Source organism: Panthera leo, chromosome B4, assembly GCF_018350215.1.
Source record: "Panthera leo isolate Ple1 chromosome B4, P.leo_Ple1_pat1.1, whole genome shotgun sequence".
Classification (NCBI taxonomy): Eukaryota; Metazoa; Chordata; class Mammalia; order Carnivora; family Felidae; genus Panthera; species Panthera leo.
In genome coordinates, this window is record NC_056685.1 from 93,683,957 (window position 1) to 93,706,886 (window position 22,930).

The 22,930-nt window shown below is 38.7% G+C and overlaps 1 protein-coding gene across 4 annotated transcripts in view; it reads left to right on the top strand.

Moving 5' to 3' along the window:
• The first annotated feature begins 2,300 nt into the window (after positions 1 to 2,300).
• The window catches only part of YEATS4 (YEATS domain containing 4), an 80,874-nt gene continuing 60,244 nt past the window's right edge, over positions 2,301 to 22,930 (top strand). Inside the window, exons 1-6 of one of the 4 annotated variants that reach the window (XR_006204949.1) lie at positions 2,301 to 2,525; positions 5,247 to 5,366; positions 6,453 to 6,519; positions 6,626 to 6,720; positions 12,180 to 12,272; positions 12,361 to 12,448. Coding sequence is in view for 3 of the 4 variants with exons in the window: in XM_042947143.1 (XP_042803077.1) it covers positions 2,475 to 2,525; positions 5,247 to 5,366; positions 6,453 to 6,519; positions 6,626 to 6,720; positions 12,180 to 12,272; positions 12,361 to 12,448 (514 nt within the window). In the remaining variant the exon portion in view is untranslated. The remainder of the gene's footprint in view (positions 2,526 to 5,246; positions 5,367 to 6,452; positions 6,520 to 6,625; positions 6,721 to 12,179; positions 12,273 to 12,360; positions 12,449 to 22,930) is intronic. The other 3 variants (XM_042947143.1, XM_042947144.1, XM_042947141.1) reach the window with 3 other exon arrangements.

The following is a 22,930-nucleotide window of genomic DNA, read 5'->3' on the forward strand; positions in this document are numbered from 1 at the left end:
CCATCTTCTCCCACCCTTACTTCCAGAGATCCCCACAACTACAGATTCTTGAAACTTGGGAAGTTTCTGTAGTGCAAATTGAGTAGCTTATTAGTTCTGACTGCTCAGCTCTCAGGACTGCTCTATACCACTTGCCATTTGTATTCCAGATTTCAAGATTTTGTTTCACCTTCTTTCCCGTTCTTCTTACCTTAAAGGTTTATGCCTTTTTGAAAATCTCTTTACTTGCTTTAAAGGAGTTTTGGGGGGAAGCAAAAGATATGTATTCAATTCATTATCTTTCCCCCAAAGTTTCCAATATGTTTTATGTATTTGTTTGATTTTATTAAATGTTATTTTACTTTAAAAATACTTAGGGTAAGATTTTAAGCAAAGAATAAAAAACCCTCTGAGAAACAGGAGAAAAGAAGAAAAAAGAGAGCTGGAAAAATAATTATAAAGGGCATATTTGGGTTCCAGAGATCACATTTTGAAAGCCATAATTTGGAAAAGGTGAACTTCAGATGAGGGTACAGGGGACAAAAAAAAAGTCCCATATTATGATGTGAAGCACTTTGTATGACAGTGTCTTTAACAGATCTCATTGGTTTCAATTACCTTTGGAAAAATGGCCTCAAGTCTTCTTGACTTTTCCAGTTTTCATTTACTCACTGTTCAACAAACATTATTGGGCACAAGAAATGTTGACTAAGGTCTAAGAATACTAAGGTGAATAAGATAGTTATTGCCTTAATGGAATTCACAAATAACTAATATATAACATGATAAGAGTTACAATCCCTTGGGCACTTTGGGAACATAGAGGAGACAGTGACTAACTACCTAGTAATCAGATGCCAGAGAAATAACAGAAAAACCAAGAGAATGGGCACCACAAAAGAGGCAGTGGATAACAGCATCAAATCCTGTCAAGAAGTCAAATCAGTTAAGGGAAAGTAGTAATTGGATTTACTACCCATCATCCATTTAACCCATCCCCCTGCCCACCTCCCTCCAGTAACCCTCAGTTTGTTTCCTGATTTGCCTCTTTCCCCCCATGCCCATGTGTTTTATTTCTTAAATTCCACATATAAGTGAAATCATACATATTTGTCTTTCCCTGATTTATTTCGCTTAACATAATACACTCTAGGTCCATCCATATCGTGGCAAATGGCAAGATTTCATTCTTCTTTATGGTTGAGTAATATTCCATTATATGTGTGTATTTACATCTTCTTCATCCATTCATCAGTCAATGGACATTTGGGCTCTTTCCACAATTTGGCTATTGTTGATAATGCTGCTATAAACATCATGGTGCATGTGCCTGTTCCAATCAGTAATTTTGTTTCCTTTGGGTAATACCTAGTAGCGCAATTACTGGATGTACGGTAGTTCTATTTTTAACTTTTTGGGGAACCTCCATATTGCTTTTAATAAGAAAGATTTAAACTTACCTTTTCTTATGGGGAAAAGACAAAGTAGAAGAAAGGCTGAAGATACAGGGCAGGGTGAGGATGACTGATGGGGCAAAATCCTTGAGGAAGCAAAAAAGAATGAGATCAAGAACACAGACTGAAGAACTGATTTTAAACTGGAAGAAGATTCCCTCTTGAACAAAAGAGAAGGGATGAAGGATATTGGGCAAACCAAAGCTTATGTTTGGGTCTGCTGGCATGGCGGTCTTTTTCTCTGTGAAATAACACGCATACAAAGTCATCCGCTAAGAGTGAGAGGGTTGATGTTGGAGTCGGAGGTTTGAGACTCAGGAAAAGCTTAAAATAACTAGTGGAGAAAAAGGAAAGAGAACTGGCTACCATCTAAAACTTCAATTGGAAACCACTAGTTTAGTGCTGCACTAAGCTTTGCAGTTATCAGTGCCACTTACGAGCAATTGAGATAAGGTTTGCCATCAAGTTATGGACCTTGGAATCTAAACTGTGAGTAGAAAAGAAAGTAAGGAGGAGAGAAGGAGGTAAATAAGAAATGAGCGGTTCAAGTGTGGAGGTCTGGATGAAGACCACGAAAAGCTGGGGTGGGCAAGTAGATTTAATGAACTTGATTTCAGAATCGGAACTGTTCAGCGATGACAAGGTATTGGCTCCAAAAGCCAACTTCTCGGTTACTCTGTAGCCAGGTGGTCTGGGTCGGCTCCAGCGGTTTCCCGCCACCTCCGCACGCCCAGCAAGAGGGCTGCGGCCCGGCGCGTGCGCACTGTGCGCGCGAGCTCGTTGCGCCTGCGCACGGCGCCGCCACCGCTCCTCCTTCCACCCGGCGCTACACCGCGCGGGGCTAAACGGCCTTCCGGGACGCCGCCCGCCGCGAGGAGTTTGCTGTGCCCCAGCGCCGCGAGCCCCGGTGACTCGCCCTCGCTCTACCCAGAAACCTTCCGCCTGAGCCCGCGCGGGAGGAGCGGGGCCTCTGAGGGGAGCGGCTACCCCGCCGGCCCCGGTCTCTTTCCCTGGCGGCGGCGGCTTCTTCTGTAGGACAATATGTTCAAGAGAATGGCCGAATTTGGGCCTGACTCCGGCGGGAGAGTGAAGGTCAGTCCCCGGCCCACGCCTCCGCTCCGGGAGCGGTTCTCCCGTCTTGGCTCCTCCTTGCGCAGCGTGAGCAGGGCCCGTTTGCTTTCCCTCTCGCGCCTTCTTCTCAGCTCGGGTTCGAACCGCGATTTCCAGATGGGGAGTCACAGCTGCCGCGGGAAAATAAGTGTTTCTTTTGACTCCCGTTTGGCCGCCTTCCCTGCAGAAATCAACCGGTAGTGGTTTGGGGACAACTGGACATTGTTGCCGAGGCAAGTAGCCAGTTGGAGGGCTTGGTGTCATCTTCTGCCAGCCCCGGGCACCGGTAAACCGGGGTGCCGTCCACCTGAGTGTGACGATAGTAACAGTGGCGGATACTGGATTGCGCGCTTCCCGTGCCAAGCACCGTAGCTAACCGCTTTCCCCGGTTCTCTGATGCAGTCCCTCCAGCAGCCTTACGGAGGCTTACCCCACTGGGCACATGTGATCGCCGAAGAACCCTATCCCCAGGGTAGGATAGTTGAGGCAGCTTTCCAGAGTTCGTGGTGTTCACAGAGCCCCCCCAGCTTCCGCCAAGATATGAATCAAGGCATGCAAAGAACGTAACACTGGCTGGCACGGAGAGAGCATTCAGTAAATGTTCGCTTTTTTTTTTTTTTTTAATTGTTGTAGAGCCTAACGTGAAGTTTGACACTTAAATGTTTCCCTCCCACTTCCTGCATCTCCTGGCACGTTAGTTTTTTGTTTTTGTTTTTTCTTTTTGCAGGTCTGACCAGACCAAACCATTTTTTTTTTTAATGTTTATTTATTTTTGAGAGAGAGACAGAGAGACAGAGCATGGGCAGAGAGAGAGGGAGACACAGAATGCAAAGCAGGCTCCAGGCTCCGAGCTGTCAGCACAGAGCCCGACGTGGGGCTCGAACTCACGAACCGCGAGATCATGACCTGAGCTGAAATCGGACGCTTAACCAACTGAGCCACCCAGGTGCCCCTGGCACGTTAGTTTTTAAGGCAGGACTAACTGGTTCTTGATAGAACACCTATGTTTTTACCCCTTCTGATTTCAGGTTTATTGCATAAAGGAGATTCTTCTTTAAAAAACCAATCACCCACGTTTGCACCAATCTAGTTACTCTAGTTTTTCTTCGAGTCCCTTTCTGTGTCCTACTGCTTTCACATAATTTTAACTGTTTGCGCATACAACTATTACACACAGTGCTTTCATATCACATGCAAAGTAGGAGTTCTTGGAAAATTTAAAAAACTGCCAAAATGTATTGGAAGGGGGTCAGGTAAAACTCATAGTACCAGAAATTTCATAAATATATATTTAGCCAAGCTTTTTGCACAAGATTTTGGGTTGATAGGAAAGTACTACCAGAAGTTTGAAACATTGGCTTTTGGAGAACTTAAAAAAAACTTTCTCTACTTGTGGTCATGTAAGGTTCAAAAAGTTTGGGGGCACCAGGGCGGCTCAGTTGATGGAGCGTCCACCTCTTGATTTCGGCTCAGGTCATGATCTCACCGTGGTGGGTGTGAGCCCTGGGGCAGGCTCTGCGCTCGGTGTGGAGCTGAGGCTTGTAGTCCTCAAATGCTTTTCTGTCAAAAATGAGTGTCATGTAGAGTCTTAAAATTAAGGATTTATTTCTCACTCTTGATGATTGTTATGTGGTCTTGTAGGCATCTTTTCCAAATTTAGGTAAATTTCATTCATATAGAAAGTCTCTTGGTAAGTGAACCCCCTCTGCGTCACTGAGGAAATCTGCAAGTTTCCAGTAACACGGTAACAGCTACAGGATCTATTGTCTATTCACCTTACGCTCATTTATTCAGGCCTTAAACCTGTGCCACAAGTGTCAATAGCACTTCCTGTGACTATTTAAATTCTCATACAGATTGCTTGCCTTCTTCTGAACTAACTTGAGGCTTGTAGGGATTGGATTTTTTTGTTAATTACCAGCCAAAATGGAAAGTTTTTTTTCATTTGTTCGCTGCTCTTCCTCATTTCTTAGTAATTGTTGAGTACATTGGCATAGCACTTTTCACATGTGGTGTATTTTGCACTTGCACAGTCAGTTACATTCTTACTGTTGAACAACTAGTCTCAAGTTTCACGTGAAGTTTCATATCATTCAGTATTTTCTCCTGACTTGAAATGTTTTGTTTCTCCTTTCCGTGATAATCTGTCAACACGCACCACTTCTACACTTACCAGATGTGCCGAGAAACATGTACTTACATCTCAGAACTTAACACATAAGTAATAAAATGAACAATGTTTGCCCTAATTCTACCTAAAATCCTCTCCCAAACTGCCTTTAATATTTGTACTGTATTTTGGGAAACACTGCTATAAGCTGACAAATCAGGACATTATTACCATCAGGTGATGGCAGTCAAAACTGGTGGTCTTAATTCCTGAGGCTCACTTTCAAGTTTGTAAATAGCCTTTCGCCTTTCTTCAAAACAAAAACAAAGAAAAACCTCTCCAAGTACTTGACATGACTTAAATAGACATTTTCAAAGCAGGAACGTTATAATTAATCTGGTGGTTAGTTACTTTGTTAACATGAAATGAGAATAATTGTCTGAAATTGATTTTTTGAGAGAAATCCACGTTATAAGCAAACTCTAGGTTTTTAGATCACCTGCCATTCCTTAAAATAGGTTTTCACAGCTCTTATTCTGTACATTTGGGTAATAATACAATATTAATTGATGTTGAAATTATTTTTCTTTTAGGGGGTTACTATCGTTAAACCAATAGTTTATGGTAATGTCGCTCGATATTTCGGGAAGAAGAGAGAAGAGGATGGGCACACCCATCAGTGGACAGTGTATGTCAAACCGTATAGAAATGAGGTAGGCACTTGTTTCTCCTATAACTGTTTTGAAGCCATAGTTTGTTTTTGATTGAAGATAAATTATAATATTATTCTATAGTAACTTTCTGATTATAAAATTGGCCCATTGTAGAAATGTCAACCCAAAAAAGTTGAAAGAATAAAGTGAGAGTTGTCATCATATAACTGTTAGCAGAAATCAATTTTGCAAAACTTTGTAACTAAAATTAAGTTATGATAACAAAAACTATGCTACAAACACAACACATCTTCCAATCATCACATCTTAAGTTAGCCTAGTATTTAATCAGGTGTTTCGGGAATAGTAGTTCATACTTTTTAATTCTTTAACAATTGGTAAAAGACCATCAGAAAGGATGAATGGCAAAACTGCTGTATAATCTGGCTGCTGGTAATTTTGTTTTGCTGCTGAATCTAATGTCTGGAATGCAGTCAATACATGGTAGGTATTCAGTAGATGTTAATTGAACAAATATTTCTCCATTTAAAACCCTTTGAAGCACAAAAACTTTCATATGAATGTTTTTAGCAGTGTTATTCTTAATAGCCAAAAAAAAATAGAAACAACCCAAATATCTTTCATCCGATGAATGGGTGAATAAAATGTAGGATATCCACACAATGGAATATTACGAGGCAGCAAAAAGAAATAAAGTACTGATACATGCTACTACCACATGGAATAAATTTAGAAATGTTATGGTAAGTGAAAGACGCCAGACCAAAAGCCACATACTGGATGATACCATTTTATAAAATATCCGGAAGAGGCAAGTCCATAGACACAGAAATAGATTGGTGGTTGCCAGTGAATGAGAGGAAGAGGGACTTAGGAGTTTGTGCTAATGGGTATGAGGTTTCTTTTTTGCGTGATAAAAGTATTCTAAAATCGATTATGGGAATGGGTGTACAACTCTGGATATTCTAAAAGCCGTTGAATAGTTACTTTAAGTGGGTGAATTACGTGGTATGTGAATATCTTGATAAAGCTGTTATTAAAAAAAAACCTTCAATGACTACATACATATTCTCTCAGTTTTTATATATATAGATGGCAGAACTAATTAATTCCTTTGTATTTTAGGATATGTCAGCATATGTGAAGAAAATCCAATTTAAATTACATGAAAGCTATGGCAATCCTTTAAGAGGTACAGTACAGTTTTTTTATTCATAATGTACACATTTAAAAAGATTTTTTATTCATAATATACAAATTTAAAAATATTTTATAATTATTTTTTTCTCTCCTTTCAGTTGTTACTAAGCCTCCATATGAAATTACTGAAACAGGATGGGGTGAATTTGAAATAATCATCAAAATATTTTTCATTGATCCTAATGAAAGACCTGTGAGTAATGATAATCTTTGCAACCATAAAATAGATTTTTGTAATTGTGAAAATGTGACAATACTTGAATAGTTTGTTACATATTGACATTTTTATTCAGATACACTTTATGTAAGCTTATCGCATAGTATATTTTGCCTTGAGTTAAGATTTTTCATGGGAAGTGCCTTTCAAAACTTTAATTTTTCAAGTATAGAAAGATGGGATATAATGTGAACATTTCTCAGAAAGAAATCATGGGATTGTGTGATTACTAGAACAAAAAAAAGTTTAAAATTCATTAATATTATTTGGTTATTAGTAATAAACAAGATGAGTCCAACTGCTGTCAAGAATGAGAATACCCACATTTTATAGTTAAAAGCCCTAGCAGGGGCGCCTGGGTGGCTCAGTCGGTTGAGCGTCCGACTTCGGCTCAGGTCATGATCTCTCCGTGAGTTCGAGCCCCGCGTTGGGCTCTGTGCTGATAGCTCAGAGCCTGGAGCCTGCTTCAGATTCTGTGTCTCCCTCTCTCTCTCTGACCCTCCCCCATTCATGCTCTGTCTCTCTCTGTCTCAAAAATAAAGGTTAAAAAAAAAGAATAAAAGCCCTAGCAATAGTCTTTTTGTTTTTTCAAGTTGCTGTCTGTACTAGCAGCTTTACTTTATATTTTATTCATGAATTTTTATTTATAACCACTGACTTTTTCATCTTTTGATCTCCTCTTATCACATTGTTGCTTGATAATGTAAAATGTCCCTCAAAGCTTTCACTTTGATTCCTCAGCAATTTTGTGAGGTTGGTGATACCGTCATTTTAGAGATGAGGATACTGAAGTTCAGAGATCAAGCCATATTGCTCAAAAGCACAGTTACTGTGGCAGAGCTAGTTTTTGAACCCAAGTTATATGCACTCAAACCTCACATTCTTTCCATGACCCTTTTTTTTTTTTTTTTTTTTTTTTTTTTTTTTTTTTTTTTTTTTGACTAAGTCCACTTAGCTTGTTTTGTTTGTAAACCTATAGGGTCACAACTCAGTTATGGCTCCCTCATTCCACATACGCATGACTGGTGCTTAACTCTAGTTTCAGGTCATCACTGTTAATTTTCATCTTGTTAGATTCAGTGCATTCCTTTAGCACCAAACATTTACACTTTAATTATCAGATTACATTTTTAGAAGTGTATGTGCTTCTAAAGGAGCTATGACCTGGGCCTGTAGTTCAGAGAATTAGTTCCTAATGGACTGCACCAGAGATACTGGAGTTGTTTGTTAAAAATTTGGACTCCTAGGCCCCATCCCCTGGAAAGTCTGATTTAGTAGGTTTGGAGAGGGGGCCAGTACCCAGGTGATCTTGGTGCACAGTAAGATTTAGGACCCATAATATAGGCCATACTCTTCCTGCATAGGAATTTCTTTAGGCAGTCTTTCAAATGAGAGTCTTGTTTGGGCTTGTTGTCTCCAGTAGACAGACTCTTGACTTTTGTCATTAAGTGAAACATCCTATTCAGATCTAGGTAGTTCTAAATGTAATAAAGCTCTAGTTTATGGTAAGCTTCCTTGAACTTTTTACTGATAACTGTTCATACATTTGTTTTCTTTTCTCCTGAATAACATCTATAGCTTATTTAAATACTTTCCATGTGATAAGGTTTCCAGATCTCCTATCATTCTTTTGTCCTTCTTAGAATAGAATACTTTCAAAAGACATTATATTCTACTTGGCAAGAAATTATTAAATATCCATTATTTGTCAAGATATTGTTCTAGGGGTCGGATACAAAGATGAGATACTGTTCTTGTCCTTAATGAAAATAGTCTATTAGGGAGAATAGAGCACAGAAATGCAGCAGATATTGAGAGAGGAGAAGAAATCAGTAATGCTACTATAGCAGAAACTCTTTTTAACTTTGTAAGATTGCTTTGAATTCATTTTTACTTTGAGAATGTGCTGCCTTGTCTGTTCTTCAACTGTCTCACCCACCACTCTCAATTGGAAAATACATCTCTGAAAGAAATCATGGTATCATATAACTTCAGTATAAGACAACATTCAAAGTCCAGTCTTGGAAAGAGTGGTTATGAAGTTCTGTAGTGATGAACTTACTGAATAAATTTCCATATAGATCTACATAGGCCTGAATTTTATTACCCAAAAACTATTGTCATCTTTTTTTTTTTTTTTTTAATGTTTATTTATTTTTTTTTTTTTTTAATTTTTTTTTTCAACGTTTTTTATTTATTTTTGGGACAGAGAGAGACAGAGCATGAACGGGGGAGGGGCAGAGAGAGAGGGAGACACAGAATCTGAAACAGGCTCCAGGCTCCGAGCCATCAGCCCAGAGCCTGACGCGGGGCTCGAACTCACGGACCGCGAGATCGTGACCTGGCTGAAGTCGGACGCTTAACCGACTGCGCCACCCAGGCGCCCCTAATGTTTATTTATTTTTGAGAGAGACCAAGCATGAGTGGGGGAAGGACAGAGAAAGAGGAAGACACAGAATCTGAAGCAGGCTCCAGGCTCTGAGCTGTCAGCACAGAGCCCAACGTGGGTCTCGAACTCACAAACTGTGAGATCGTCACCCAGGCTGAAGTCGGATGCTTAACCGACTGAGCCAACTATGTGCCCATCATTTTCTTTTAGTACAATGAAGCCTTTATACTTTTTTAATTGTTGGCTCTTTAAAATAAGTCATGAAGGTTTATTTAAAATATAGAAGTAAGACCTAAGTAACTTGTGACTAATACCTGTTACCCAATAACCTATTAATAGATTAAGCCAGTATAAAAGGAATGGTTATTCCTAGAAGCAGAATGCAAAAATTGGGTTTTTATTCCTAGAATTATCTTCATAGCTAGTATAGGCATTTCCATTGCTCTAAGAATCTTCAAACATCCTTCAAAATTAGAGACATCTATCTTGATGTTTTTCGTTGCCTATATCTGCATGAATGCTTTTGGGAATCTGAATAATAAATTTAAGGAAGGACAGTTTTATGATGCAGTTTTAAATTTCTCTTAAATTATAAAAGTAAAACGTGCACACGGTTTTAAAAAATACTCTAAAAAAATACAAGTCTCCTGTATCAGTTTCTTAGGATTGCCATAATAAAGGACCACAGACTGGGGCGCCTGGGCGGCTCAGTCAGTTGGGCATCCGACTTCGGCTCAGGTCATGATCTCATGGTTTGTGAGTTTGAGCCCTGCATCGGTCTCCGTGCTGACAGCTCGGAGCCTGGAGGCTGCTTCGGATTCTGTGTCTCCCTCTCTCTCTGCCTCTCCCCTACTCATGCTCTGTCTCTGTCTCAAAAATAAATAAAACATTTAAAAAAAAAATTTAAGGACCACAAACTGAGTGGCCAAAAACAGCATATGTTTATTCTCACGGTTCTGAAGGCTAGAAGTCCAAAATCAAGGTGTTGGCCATGCTCTCTCCAAAACCTCAAGAGAAGGAGGATCCTTTCTTACCTCTTCTAGTTCCAGGTAGCCCCAGGTGTTTCTTGGTTTTAGCAGTATAACTCTAATCTGTGCCTCCATTGTCACCTGGCCCCTATCTCTCCTTGTCTCTGTGTATCTTCTCTTCTTATGAGGACACCAGTCATACTGGATTAGAGCCTAACCACTCTATCTTAACTTGATTACACCTGCAAAGACCCTATTTCCAAGTAAGGTCACATTTACTAGTACTAAGGGTTAGGACTTCAGCATATCTTTTGGCAGGGTCACAATTTAACTCATAACCTTTTCTTTCTCCCTTCTCTGGCCCCTTCCCAAGAAGAACCACAGTGATTCTTTTCAGTTCTCTAGAAATTACTCCATGCATCCTATATTTCAATCTGTTTGATTTTTCAATTTTATTTTTTTGTTTTATTTATTTTGAGAGAGAGCATGTGCAGGTGAGTGGGGGAAGGGCAGAGAGAGGGAGAGAGAATCCCAAGTAGGCCCCATGTTGTCAGCGGAGCCTGATGCAGGGCTCGATCTCACAAACTGGGAGATCACCACCTGAGCTGAATCAAGAGTTGGACACGTAACTGACTGAGCCACCCAGGTGCTCCTGATTTTTCAATTTTAGGTAATACTGTCACCTCCTCATGTGATGACAGATGGTTCTTTTTCTTCATCATTCCAGGCTTCTTTTTTTGTTTTGCTGGAGGAATTATTTCAGAAAGGATGCCTGAGTAATGAACCTTTGAACCATTGCTGCCCGAAAATATCTTTATTTTTGCTTCATATTTGATTGGGTGAAAAATTGTAAGTTTCACAGGAGGATATGCTCTCTTGTCTCTGAGTGATGGGAGAAGGGAAGGGTAACAGGCCTTGCCACCACACAGCATTCTTGATTTCCATAGCTGCCGACTTTGGGCTTGGAGCCTCCCTGGGGTTCCACTGGGAGTGCTGGCTCTGACCTCTGCTGCTGTTTTCTGCCTTAAGTTTTCATGTTGTGAGTTTTTCTGTTCTGGTTAATCCACTCACGTAGTCTCTTCTCCCTTCTGTCTACTCCAGAAATTGTTAAATTATCTGCTTTAAATATGGTGTATAGGGGCCCCTGGCTGGCTTAGTCAGTTGAATTTGACTCTTGATTTTGTCCCAGGGTCGTGGGACTGAGCCTCGCATTGGACTCCACACTAAGTGTGGAGTCTGCGTGAGATTTTATCTCTCCCTCCTCACTTCTGCTCCTCTCCCCTGCTGTCACGCTCTCTTTCTCTCAAATGGAAAAAAAAAAAAAATTAAGTATGGTATATCATACATGTTCCTTATAATGATTTTAGCTAACCTTTTAGAAAATTCTTTGAGGCCTCTGAATTGGTTTCTATAACATCAATTCTGCTGTTTTGCTACCTAGGTTTTATTTTGTTCAAGTAATCACACATTATGCTGCAAAGCTTTTCCTTTGATGTCCTATTATACCTGTTCTTAGGTATTTTGAAGACCTGTTGCTCCTACAGAAGTCAATTATCATTGACTTTTATTTATTATGTTATTTATGTAATAATAGATCACCGAAGAAATATTTTGCATTCACTGAGCATTTTAGTATTGGTTATTTATTTTGAAAGTATAAAATCTTCCCTCCCCCTGTAAATTTGTAGACTTTAATCTTCACAGAATAGCTGTCAAAATTGATCTAGTTTTACCTGTGTAAATAAAAGAATTCATATCTTAATGATTTTCCAGTTTAATTTCTATAGCTGTATTTTATATTGTTTTTCTATGTAGTCATTTTGTAGAGACACTTTGTAACATCCATACTTACTCTCTTCAGAGCATTCATGTTTAGTCGATGTGGATGGATAATGATACCTAATAGGAAAATAAGATACAGAGTTTGAGTGATTTGCCACACAGTAAGTTGTAGTTGAGATACGATCCTGAATTTGACATGTTAGCTAATTCCAGTCTCTAATTCAGTTACAGAAATCATGATGTCTCACGATGATGAAAATCATTGCACAGGTGTGACATCTATTTTTATTTCACAGGTGACCCTCTATCATTTATTAAAGCTGTTTCAGTCAGACACCAATGCAATGCTGGGAAAAAAGACAGTGGTTTCAGAGTTCTATGATGAAATGGTAAGAGGATTTTATAATGAGAATTTTAAAAGCATTTTAAGTTGTAGAACTTTGAAGTTATTGGTCTTTTTTCATTCTATCCCGTTAGATATTTCAAGACCCAACAGCAATGATGCAACAATTATTAACAACATCTCGCCAGCTAACGTTAGGAGCCTATAAGCATGAAACAGAATGTAAGTGCCATGAGTTCATAATTATTCTGAAAAATAATGTATTCTATAATGGTAAAAAGATTATGATTAGTAAGTATTAAATTTTTTTCTAATGATATATAAAGGTAAAATTTTTAGGAGTTAAAAAAAATGTATTACTATAGAGCATCTATCTAAGAAGGATGTTTTAAATTGTTCTCAGAGTAAGGGTGCCTGGGTAGCTCAGTTGGTTGAGCATTCGACTCTTGATTTCAGCTCAGGTCATGATTCCTGGGTTGTGAGATAGAACCCTGCATCGGGCTCCACACTGAGTATGGAGCCTGCTTGAGGTTCTCCCTGTCTCTCCCTCTGCCCCCTCCCCTGCTTGTGCACTCTCTCTCTTTCTCAAAAAACAAAACAAAACAAAAAATTGTTTCCAAAGTAGGCCTACTTTCAGAAAGGTAAAAAACAGCCTCTCACATTCTTTGAAATACTGTCTTTTATTCTCTAATTACTTTTAAGCATAGCTTTTCACTAATTTTGCTTAATCTGTTACTCAGTCATTTCCTGTTTATTAGTCTTTGCTAATAAAATCTGTGTGAAGAACCTTGCAGAACACAATTAGAGTTGACTCTTGAACAATGCGGGGTTAGGGTTGCCAACCACCCTCCCCATCCCCACCTCCCAACGGTCAGAAATCTGTATACAACTTTTCACTTACCAAACACTTAACTACCAATAACCTGCTGTTGATGGGAAGCTTTATTGGTAAACACTCCACACATATTTTTTATATTTATATGTATTTTATTCCATGTAATAAAGTAAAGTATGCTATGGGGTGCCTGGGTAGCTCAGTTGGTTGAGTCTGCAAATCTTGATTTTGGCTCAGGCCATGGTCTCATGGTTTGTGAGATCAAGCCCTATTAATCTGAATTAATGCTGGGGTGGTAGGTACTAGAATGACATACTCATAATCAGTCATGTTGTATTTTCCCTCTAAGCTAACATGGCCTTAGAATCCCTTACACATCGCTTAGTGCAGCTACTGCCAAGCATTTGCACTTGGCACTCAACGTGAAACCTGTTTGCCATCCTTGTGTTAACATTTATGTCACCATTCAGTTGTTCCTTTGATCTTCCATTCATTTGCTTCTAGTATATATTGAGCCCCAGTTATATGCCAGGCATTGTCTTCGGTTCTGAAGATAGAGCAGTATCCAAACCAGACAAAATCCTTGCTCTCACGAAGCTTACATTCTAGTAAAATAAAGGCAGATGTTAAATAAATAGAACAATAAAGTGTAAGATAGTGATTAGGTGATATGGATAAAAATTAGGGGAGGGAACACCTTTGGTAGGAGGAGATAGTTGAAGTTTTAAATATCAGGTCAGAGAATGCTCCCTGAGTTTGTGGCATTTGAACAGATACCTAAAGAAGTAAGGAAGTGAACCATTCTTTTTTTTTTAATGATTTTTTTTTTTTTTTTTTTTTTTTTTCTGAGAGAGAGACAGCGAGCAAGCAGGGGAGGGGCAGAGAGAGAGAGGGAGACACAGAAACCGAAGCAGGCTCCAGGCTCAGAGAGCTTACACAGGGCTTCAACCCACGAACCATGAGGTCATGACCTGAGCTGAAGTTGGACACTTAACTGACTGAGCCACCCAGGTGTCCCAGAAGTGAACCATTCTTATCTGAGGGAAGAATGTTAAGTGTCAGGGGAGCAAGAAGGGCAAAAACCCTAAGGTAAGAGCATGCCTGGCATATCTGAGTAGGCCAGTGTGACTGGAGTAGAGTGAGTAAAGAGACAAGAAGGGGGAGGTGAGACCAGAAAAGTTAATAAGGGATCAAGTCATTTAGGGACTTGAGGGTAGCCGCAAGTACTTTACAGTATTAATTAAACAGAAGGAAATGTGAAGTTGTTTGTGGGTTTTTAACAGAAGTGACATTATAAAACATTTTAAAAGATCAATCACCCTGGCTGCTGTGTTGAAAACACACATAAAGCAAAAAGTATAGTGGCAGAGAGAATAGTTAGGAGGCTGTTCCAGTATTCCAGATATGATAGAGTGGTAGGTGGTACCAGAGTAATAGCAGTGGAAGTGCTGAGAGGGTGTCAGGTTTTGACTTATTTTGAAGATAGATACAATAGGATTTTTTGATGGTTTTAAGAATAAGATGTGAGAGAAGTAGACAGACAGAATAACTCTTAAGGTTTTGGGCCCAAGGAGCCAAAAAAAAACCATCGTTGCTTTTCATAGAGGTGGGAAGTCTGGGAGGGGCAGGCTTTGGCAGAAAGATAGAAGTGCTGTTGTGGACATGTTGAATGTGGGATGCCTGTAAGACATCAAAGTGGAAATGCTGGTAAGGGAATTGCACCCACAAGTCTAGTATTTAAGGAGAGGTCTAAGCTAAAGATACACATTTGGAAGTTAGTATATGGATGGAGTTATAAATTTTAAGACCAACTAGTATCATCAAAGGAGTGAGTGAAGATAAAAAAAGAGGTCTAAGGACTGAGCCATGGGCACCAACATTTAGAGATTAAGGAGATGACCAGCAAATGAAATTGGGAAATAGCAGTGAGTACGGAGAAAAACAAGGTGCATATAATGTAAAGTCAGGTGAAGACAGTGTATCAGGAAATAGTCATTAGCTCTGTCCAATACTGCTAGAACTGATACTGATAGTGGTCCAATGCTGATAGATCAAGTAAGATAAGAGCCGAGAAACGGGCTAGTAGAAGTTCTTGATGACCTTAGGAGGAGCAATGGAAGGAGAATGGTAAGGACAGAAGATCAACTGAAATGGATCAAAAGAGAATGAGAGAAATGGAGATGGAGACAAGCGCTGGGGCAACTGTCTTGGAGCTTGGCTATAAAGGGAAGTAGTAGCCTTGGAAGTGGTAGCAGAAGCAGGATATGGGATCAAGAGGTGGGGAGGGGGTGCAATATCAGGGGGGAAATAAGCCAGTATATTGTAGGCCACAAGAGGTGAACGCAATAAAAGAGGGAGTGGGGGGATGAGAATGCAGGAGAGAGGGGGGTTGTGGTTTAACTGCTAATGGTTGTAATGGTGTTTTGTTTGTATTTTCATGAAACCTGTGACTAGGAGTTACAAGAGCTGAATACCAATTACAATTTTACAACTCGGTAGTCACTTAAAATTTTAAATCACACTGATTTAAAAAATTTTATGCTTTATTTTTTACATCTGCAAGAACATTTACCTGGACTACTTTGTTATAAACATAGAACATACGTATATGATCACTTTTAGAAGGTAAAAAGCACTACTGATATGCTATTTTGTATTGGTCATTTCCTCTTCCTTATAGATCTTTCTCCTATACTGTGGAAATGTGCCCAATTCATAAGAATAAACTTCTCTTTTAAAATTCAAATGCCCACAGGGGCACCTGGGTGGCTCAGTTAGTTGAGTGCCTGACTCTTGATTTGGGCTTAGGTCATGGTCTCGCAGTTCGTGGGTTCGAGCCCCACATTGGGCTCTGCACTGACAGCATGGAGCCTTCTTGGGATTCTCTCTCTCTCCCTCTGTCTCTCCCTCCCTGTCTCTCCCTCCCTGTCTCTCCCTCCCTGTCTCTCTGCCTCTCCCCAACTCACTCTCTCTCAAAATAAATAAATAAACTAAAAAAATAATGACCCAAGTGCCCACATTTTTGTATTTTCAACAAACTGATATTAATTCAGGTGTGTATAGTAGGTAGTACTGATAACGTGTTTTATAAAAAGGACTTTGATGTGTTAAAGCTTATGGTATGGAGTTGTATAACCTTGGGAAGTTTTTATCAGTAAATTACATGTTTTGTATTCAGTTTATTTTCTTAATAGTATCTAATTCCATAAATGATATTGGCACAACTGTTAAGCTTTTGGAAGGAAAATTTAATTTAGATCATTGCTCGTAGCATTTACAAAACAAATTCCAGTTTAATTAAATGTAGTAATTTTTTTTTTTTTTTTAAGTCAAGCAACCTGTCATTTAAAAAATTAGAGAAGTGACTTTCTGTCCTGGTAAGGAAGACTTGCTAAATTTGTGGTATGAGAAGAAATCACATTAGAAGAAATTACATGAAAAGAAAGGCAGACTTGGCTTTGTAAAATATATTTAACTTCTACATTTCAGAAGGACGAAAAAAAATAAATTTGTGGAAAATATGGCAAGGGATTCATAGCTTTAAAACCCTGAACTCGATAACGTAGAAAAAATTTTTGAACTTCAATTGACAAATAGACAAAAGCCATGGGCAGACAGATGAAAGAAGAGATGGCTAGAGAATAGAGTGGGAAAATATTGGCCCTGCTAGTAATTTTAAAAATGCAAGCCAAACATTAGTGGGTTGCCATATTTGTATCAAATTAGCAAAAGGAATCTTTAATAGTAGCACATGTTAAGGATTTGGTGAACCTTGCATTCTCATGAATTGTTTAGCCTTTTTAGGAAAGCAATTTTGGAATCTTAATCAAAGACATAAAAAAGATATGTACACTTTTACCAATTTGAGGGCATTACACCCAATATTTGGTTATAATAAAATATCAGAGCTATTAAACACTGTTTTTACTCATCTAAATCTGTAAATGTATAAACTTATTTAAATCTACAATAACTTTTTAGGTAATCCACTTGGAAGAGGGAGGCACAGGGAGTTTAAGAAACTTGCCCAAGTTTACACGGCTAGTTAGTGGTGGAGCCTGAACTTCATCCTAGGCAGTCTTCACAACTTAGGCTCAAAAAACTTAGCAATATATTTAGATAGAGTAATACTCAGAGTAGAGGTTGCATGTTATGTAGCATATTAAAAGTTTATAATTTTCTTTTTATCACATTTCTTTATTTTTGAGAGGCAGAGAGCGTGAGTGGGGAAGGGACAGAGAAAAGGGGAGACACAGAATCTGAAGCAGGCTCCAGGCTCTGAGCTGTCAGCACAGACCCCAATGCAAGTTTCGAACTCACGAACTGTGAGATCATGACCTGAGCCAAAGTCGGACCCTCAACTTACTGAGCCATCCAGACGCCCTGCATATTAAAAGTTTATGAACCTATTTACATCAATAAATTTATAGAAAATTGCTTAAGTACAGTGATCTGGCTATTAATCACTTCTATAAGGAATCATTAAAACGATAGTGCGCATGTGATAAGAGCTTACTGTGTACTAGATAAGTGCTTTACATTTCTGAACTTCTTGAATACCTCTAACAACCCTAGGAGGAAGATACTATTAGCCCCATTTTGTGAGTTAAGGCCCTAGATCATAGAGAGACTTGACGACTTGTCCCAAATCACCCAGCGAAGCCAGGATTTAACCCGCGTCCATGCTGTCTTTCTTTTCTGTTGATAAACTGTTCTCTGTGTAAAAGCCTCATAGTTTGTGCTTCTACTAACTAGTAAGTTATATGACTTGGCAAAAATAATTCCTCTTTGGATTGATTTCCTCCAAATTGAGGCTTAATTTGGAAATTTAAAATAAGTTTTTAAAAATTGTTTTATTTCTTTGTTTTGAGAGGGCGCGCGAGCAGAGGAGGGACAGAGAGAGAGAGAGAGAGAGAGAGAGAGAGAAAGAGAGAGAATGCCAAGCAGGCTCTGCACTGTCAGCACAGACCCCAGTGTGGGGCTCGAATTCATAAACTGTGAGATCATGACCTGAGCTGAAACCAAGAGTCGGATGTTTAACTGACTGAGCCACCCTGGTGCCCCAAAACATTTTTTTATATGATCATTTAATATATAGGAAGCAGAAAACTGAAATAAGCTAAAAGCAGTTTTTGAATTTTTTCCTTTATGATCTCATTGTTAATTAGCCCAGGTCTTCTTCCAAATATATCATGCCCTTTGCAGTCTTACGATTTGTCAAAAAATAAAGTGTAATGACTAAGCCAAACAACAAGAATCTATATTACAGTGAATGCTGTCCTTTTGACAAAGGAGTCGGATCAGGTCTTCCTGACTACATTTAAAACTATCTGTTGCCATTTGTACAGGACTTCTTATTGCTTCCCAAATCTATATGTGCTGTTTCCAGGGCCTGCAGTGTCCGCTTCTTCCATCTGATTCCTTTCTCATTCTTTAAAACTCAGTTCAGATTTTACTGCTGCCAAGAAGCCTTCCTTGATACACACACACACACACACACACACACACACACACACACACACCCTTTCATGTTGGTATGAATCCAGTCTGCTCTCATAGCTCCCTATGACACTGTAATTCATTTTTCTTTCTGGTCTATTTTCTTCCTCTACCTCAGCATCTAACAAAGTGCCTTTCACTCAGTATACATTTTATAACTGATGTGGAGAGAGAGGGAGCAAGGAGAGAAAAATTTTTGCATAGTAAAACACTCTAAGTCTAAAGACAGACAAGCCATGAAAAATACTGTATTCGTATCACAAATGACTAGTTTCTTTAAAGTATAACAAACTCCTGCACATCGGTAAGAAAGGCCAATAACTAAAAAGCTTCTGCACAGCAAAGGGAAGCATTAACAAAATGAAAAGGCAACATAATGAACGGGAGAAGGTATTTACAAATGATGTATCTGATAAGGGGTTCATATCCAAAAACATAAAGAACTCCTGCAACTTGATAGCAAAAAAAAAGCAAACAATCCAATTTAAAAATGAGCAGAAGATCTGAATAGTTTTTCAAAGAAGACATACAGATGGGCCTACAGGCACATGAAAAGGTGCTCAATATCACTCATCAGGGAAATGCAACTTAAAATTACGATAAGATACCACCTCACATCTGCTAGAATGGCTAGAATCAAAAAGACAAGAAATAACAAGTGTTGGTGAGGACGTGGAGAAAAGGGAACCCCGATGCACTGTTGGTGGGAATGTAAATTGGTGCAGCCACTCCAGAAAACAGTATGGAAATTCATCAAAAAATTAAAAATAGAGCTATTATATGATCCAACAATTCCATGTCTGGATATTTATATGACAAAAACAGAAACAGCCCCATGTTCTTTGCAGCATTATTTACAGTAGCCAAGATATTGTTTACAATAAACAACTGAAGTGTCTATTGATGAATGAGTAGATAGAGCAAACGTATACACAGCGGAATATATATACAGTGGAATATTATTCAACCGTTAAAAAAAAAAAAGGAAATCTTGCCATTTTTGTGACAACATGGAAGGACCTTGAGGACATTAATTATCCTAAGTGAAATAAGTTAGAGAAAGACAAATGCCAAATGATCTCATATATGGAATTAAAAAACAAAAACTAAGCTCATAGATGCAGAGAATGAATTGGTGGTTGTTGGAGTCAAGAGTGGGAGGTTGGTGAAATGGCTGCATGGGTGAAAAGGCACAAACTTCCAGTTACAAAATAAAGTCATGGGGATGTAATGTACAGCACGGAAACTGTAGTTAGCAATATTGTATTGCATATTTGAAAGTTGCTAAGAGATCTTAGAAGTTATCACAAGAAAGAAAATTTTTGTAACTATGGTGACAGATGTTAACCAGATTTACTGTGATGATCATTTTGCGGCGTATACAAATGTGAAATCATTATGTTCTACACCTGATACTAACATGTCAGTTATACCTCAATTTTTTAAAAAGGCCAGTAATGTGATAGAAAAATTAGCAAAGGTAAAACATAATTCATAAAAAGAAAGAGGGAGATTAGTGGTCAGCCTTAGTGGTAAAAGAGAAATACAAATTAAAATTACTCTGAAATACCATTTTTAACCTTTCAGAGTAACTGAGACCAAAAAGTTGAAACAGTAGGGAAACAGACATACAATGCTAGTGGGATTGTAAATTGATAGAACCTTTTTTTTTTTTTTTTAATGTTTATTTGGTTTTGAGACAGAGAGACAGTGTGAGTGGGGGAGGGACAGAGAGAGAGAGACACAGAATCTGAAGCAGGCTCCAGGCTGTCAGCACAGAGTCTGATGCAAGGCTCGAACTCACGAACTGTGAGATCATGACTTGAGCCAAAGTCGGACTGTCAACTGAGCCACCCAGGTGCCCCATAAATTAATAGAAAAGAGTCACTTGGCATTCCTTCAAAGTTACAAGTACGTGTATCCTTTGCCCCAACAATGATACTTAACAGGAATTTATCCTGCAGGTGTACTGGTTATGTCACAAGTATACTGAAATGATTATGCACAGCATACATTTTACCATTGTAAAAGAAAAAATGGAAATACCCTGCATATCAAAGGGGACAGATAAATTATGTATGTCCATTTAGTGAGGTCGTCTACAGCCTTTAAGAGAATAAGACAGCTCTAAGATATAGAATAGGCTTTCAGATGTAATATTAAGTGAAACAGCAAGGTGCAGAGCAGTGCATATATAGTCTGATACTACTTGTTTGGGAGTGAGGAGAAGAAATCACTTAGGTGTGTGCTTGTCTATGAACAAATTATTTCTGAAAATATACCAAAGAAACCTACAACTGATTATCTCCGGGAATAATCAGTGTGGGATTGGTGTGGGAGGGAGTGAAAGGAGACCTTTTTTCATCATCTACATTTTTCAGCCTTTTTATTTTGTATCATGTGTAGGTACTACTATTTTCAAAATCAATTTTAAAAATAAAAGCAATGAAAGAAATCACAAAGAAAGTAAGGATTGTTTTGCCAATATAAAATTTTATGTGTATTACAAAATGTATCACAAAAAGAAAGTCCCCAGCCAGGAGTAAAATAAAGAAATATTACTGCATGCTTTTAATGTGCTAGGTGATTTACATTTATTACTTAATTTTCAGAAATCCTCTGAGAAATACAGTTTTAACTGTACCAAATAGAAAACAGATTGAGGGAGACTTATGTGATATCAGCATTTAACCAATAAGGGGCCAAGGTTATATTCGAACCGAAGTCTTTCTCATTTCACAGGGCTTTTTTGCCCTGGTTTTCCAAACCATGCTGCTTCCAGTCAGTGATATCTTATCAAAAGTACAGCTACGCTTTAATAGGCATCAGCAGCAATTACCTGAAATGCCCACAAGATGGAAATGTTGGATGAAAGTAGGCATTTTTCTTTGTAAAGCATAATACTACACTATCCAAATGGAATATTTAAATGGATGTATTCACCTGGGTGACTCTGTCAGTTAAGCGGCTGACTTCAGCTCAGGTCATGGTCTCTTCATGGGTTCGAGCCGCATATTGGGCTCTGCTGACAGCTCAGAGCCTGGAGCCTGCTTCGGATTCTGTGTCTCCCTCTCTGCCCCTCCCCCACTCGTGCTCTGTCTCTCTCTTTCTTTCAAAATTAAATAAACATTAAAAATAATAAATAGGTGTATTCTATTTTACAGTAATGATATTTTCTTTAGTAATTTGTTATGTAGTCAGCTAGAATGTTTTAGATATCATTTAGTGTTTCTTTGTCATATTGGTAGTTAGGATGGCTTTTTATGTATTTGGCAGTATTCCAGATACTTTGTATACATTAATTCATTTAAAATGTTTGAATAAAGTTTACATATCAACTAAAAATGGAAGTTCACAGCTCTGCTTACCCTACTTCATAAGATGCTAGGTCCTCTTTGACTAACTGGTCATTAATACCAGTAGGAGTCATTCCACAAGCACCAAGAAAATAGAAAAGCTCAACTAAGAGCACATTATCTACCAGAATTTCTGTAAAACCACGAAGACTAGTTTGGGAGAAAGAAATAGGTCGCAAAATAAATGAAGCAATTAAAACTAGAAGTTAAGGGTGTCTGGGTGGCTCAGTCAGTTAAGTGTCTGACTCTTCGATTTTGGGCCCTGGTCATGATCTGGCAAGTAGTTCATGAGATTGAGCCCTGTGTCAAGCTCTGGGCTATCAGCACAGAGCCTGCTTGGGATTCTCTCTCTCCCTGTCTGTCTGCCCTCCCCCACTGGCATGCGAGTACACACTTTCTAAATAAATAAACTTTTAAAAAACTACACTTAAAATATTTTTTTAATAATATGAGGTATTTGTTATAGTCTTATTATAATATACATCATAATATAGTGAGGAAAAGAGCATAAAAATAATAAATAACTTAAGAGTGGCACAGCTAATAAATGGTACAGCTGGAATTTAGACCTAAGAATTATTGCTGTCTTTTTTGAGAAAAAAAATAAAGGTTTGTTTTACCAGTGTGATTTTGTTTATATGTTTCACCTGTACATTAAGAACACTGTATGTATGTATGTGTTTTTTTTTTTTTTTTTAAGTTTATTTATTTTGAGAGAGAGAGAACCAGTGAGGGAAGGACAGAGAGTGAGGGGGACAGAGGATCCGAAGCAGTCTCTGTGCTGACAGCAGAGAACCTGATGTGAGGCTCAAACTCACAAACCAGGAGATCATGATCTGAGCCAAAGTAGGACGCTTAACTGACTGAGCCACCCAGGTGCCCCTGTTTATTCTTAAATGTTTGAGAGAGAGAGAGAGAGAGAGAGAGAGATCGCACGCAAGAGGGGGTGCAGGGGCAGAGAGAAACTCCCAAGCAGACTCCACGCTGCCAGCACAGAGCCCAACACAAAACTCA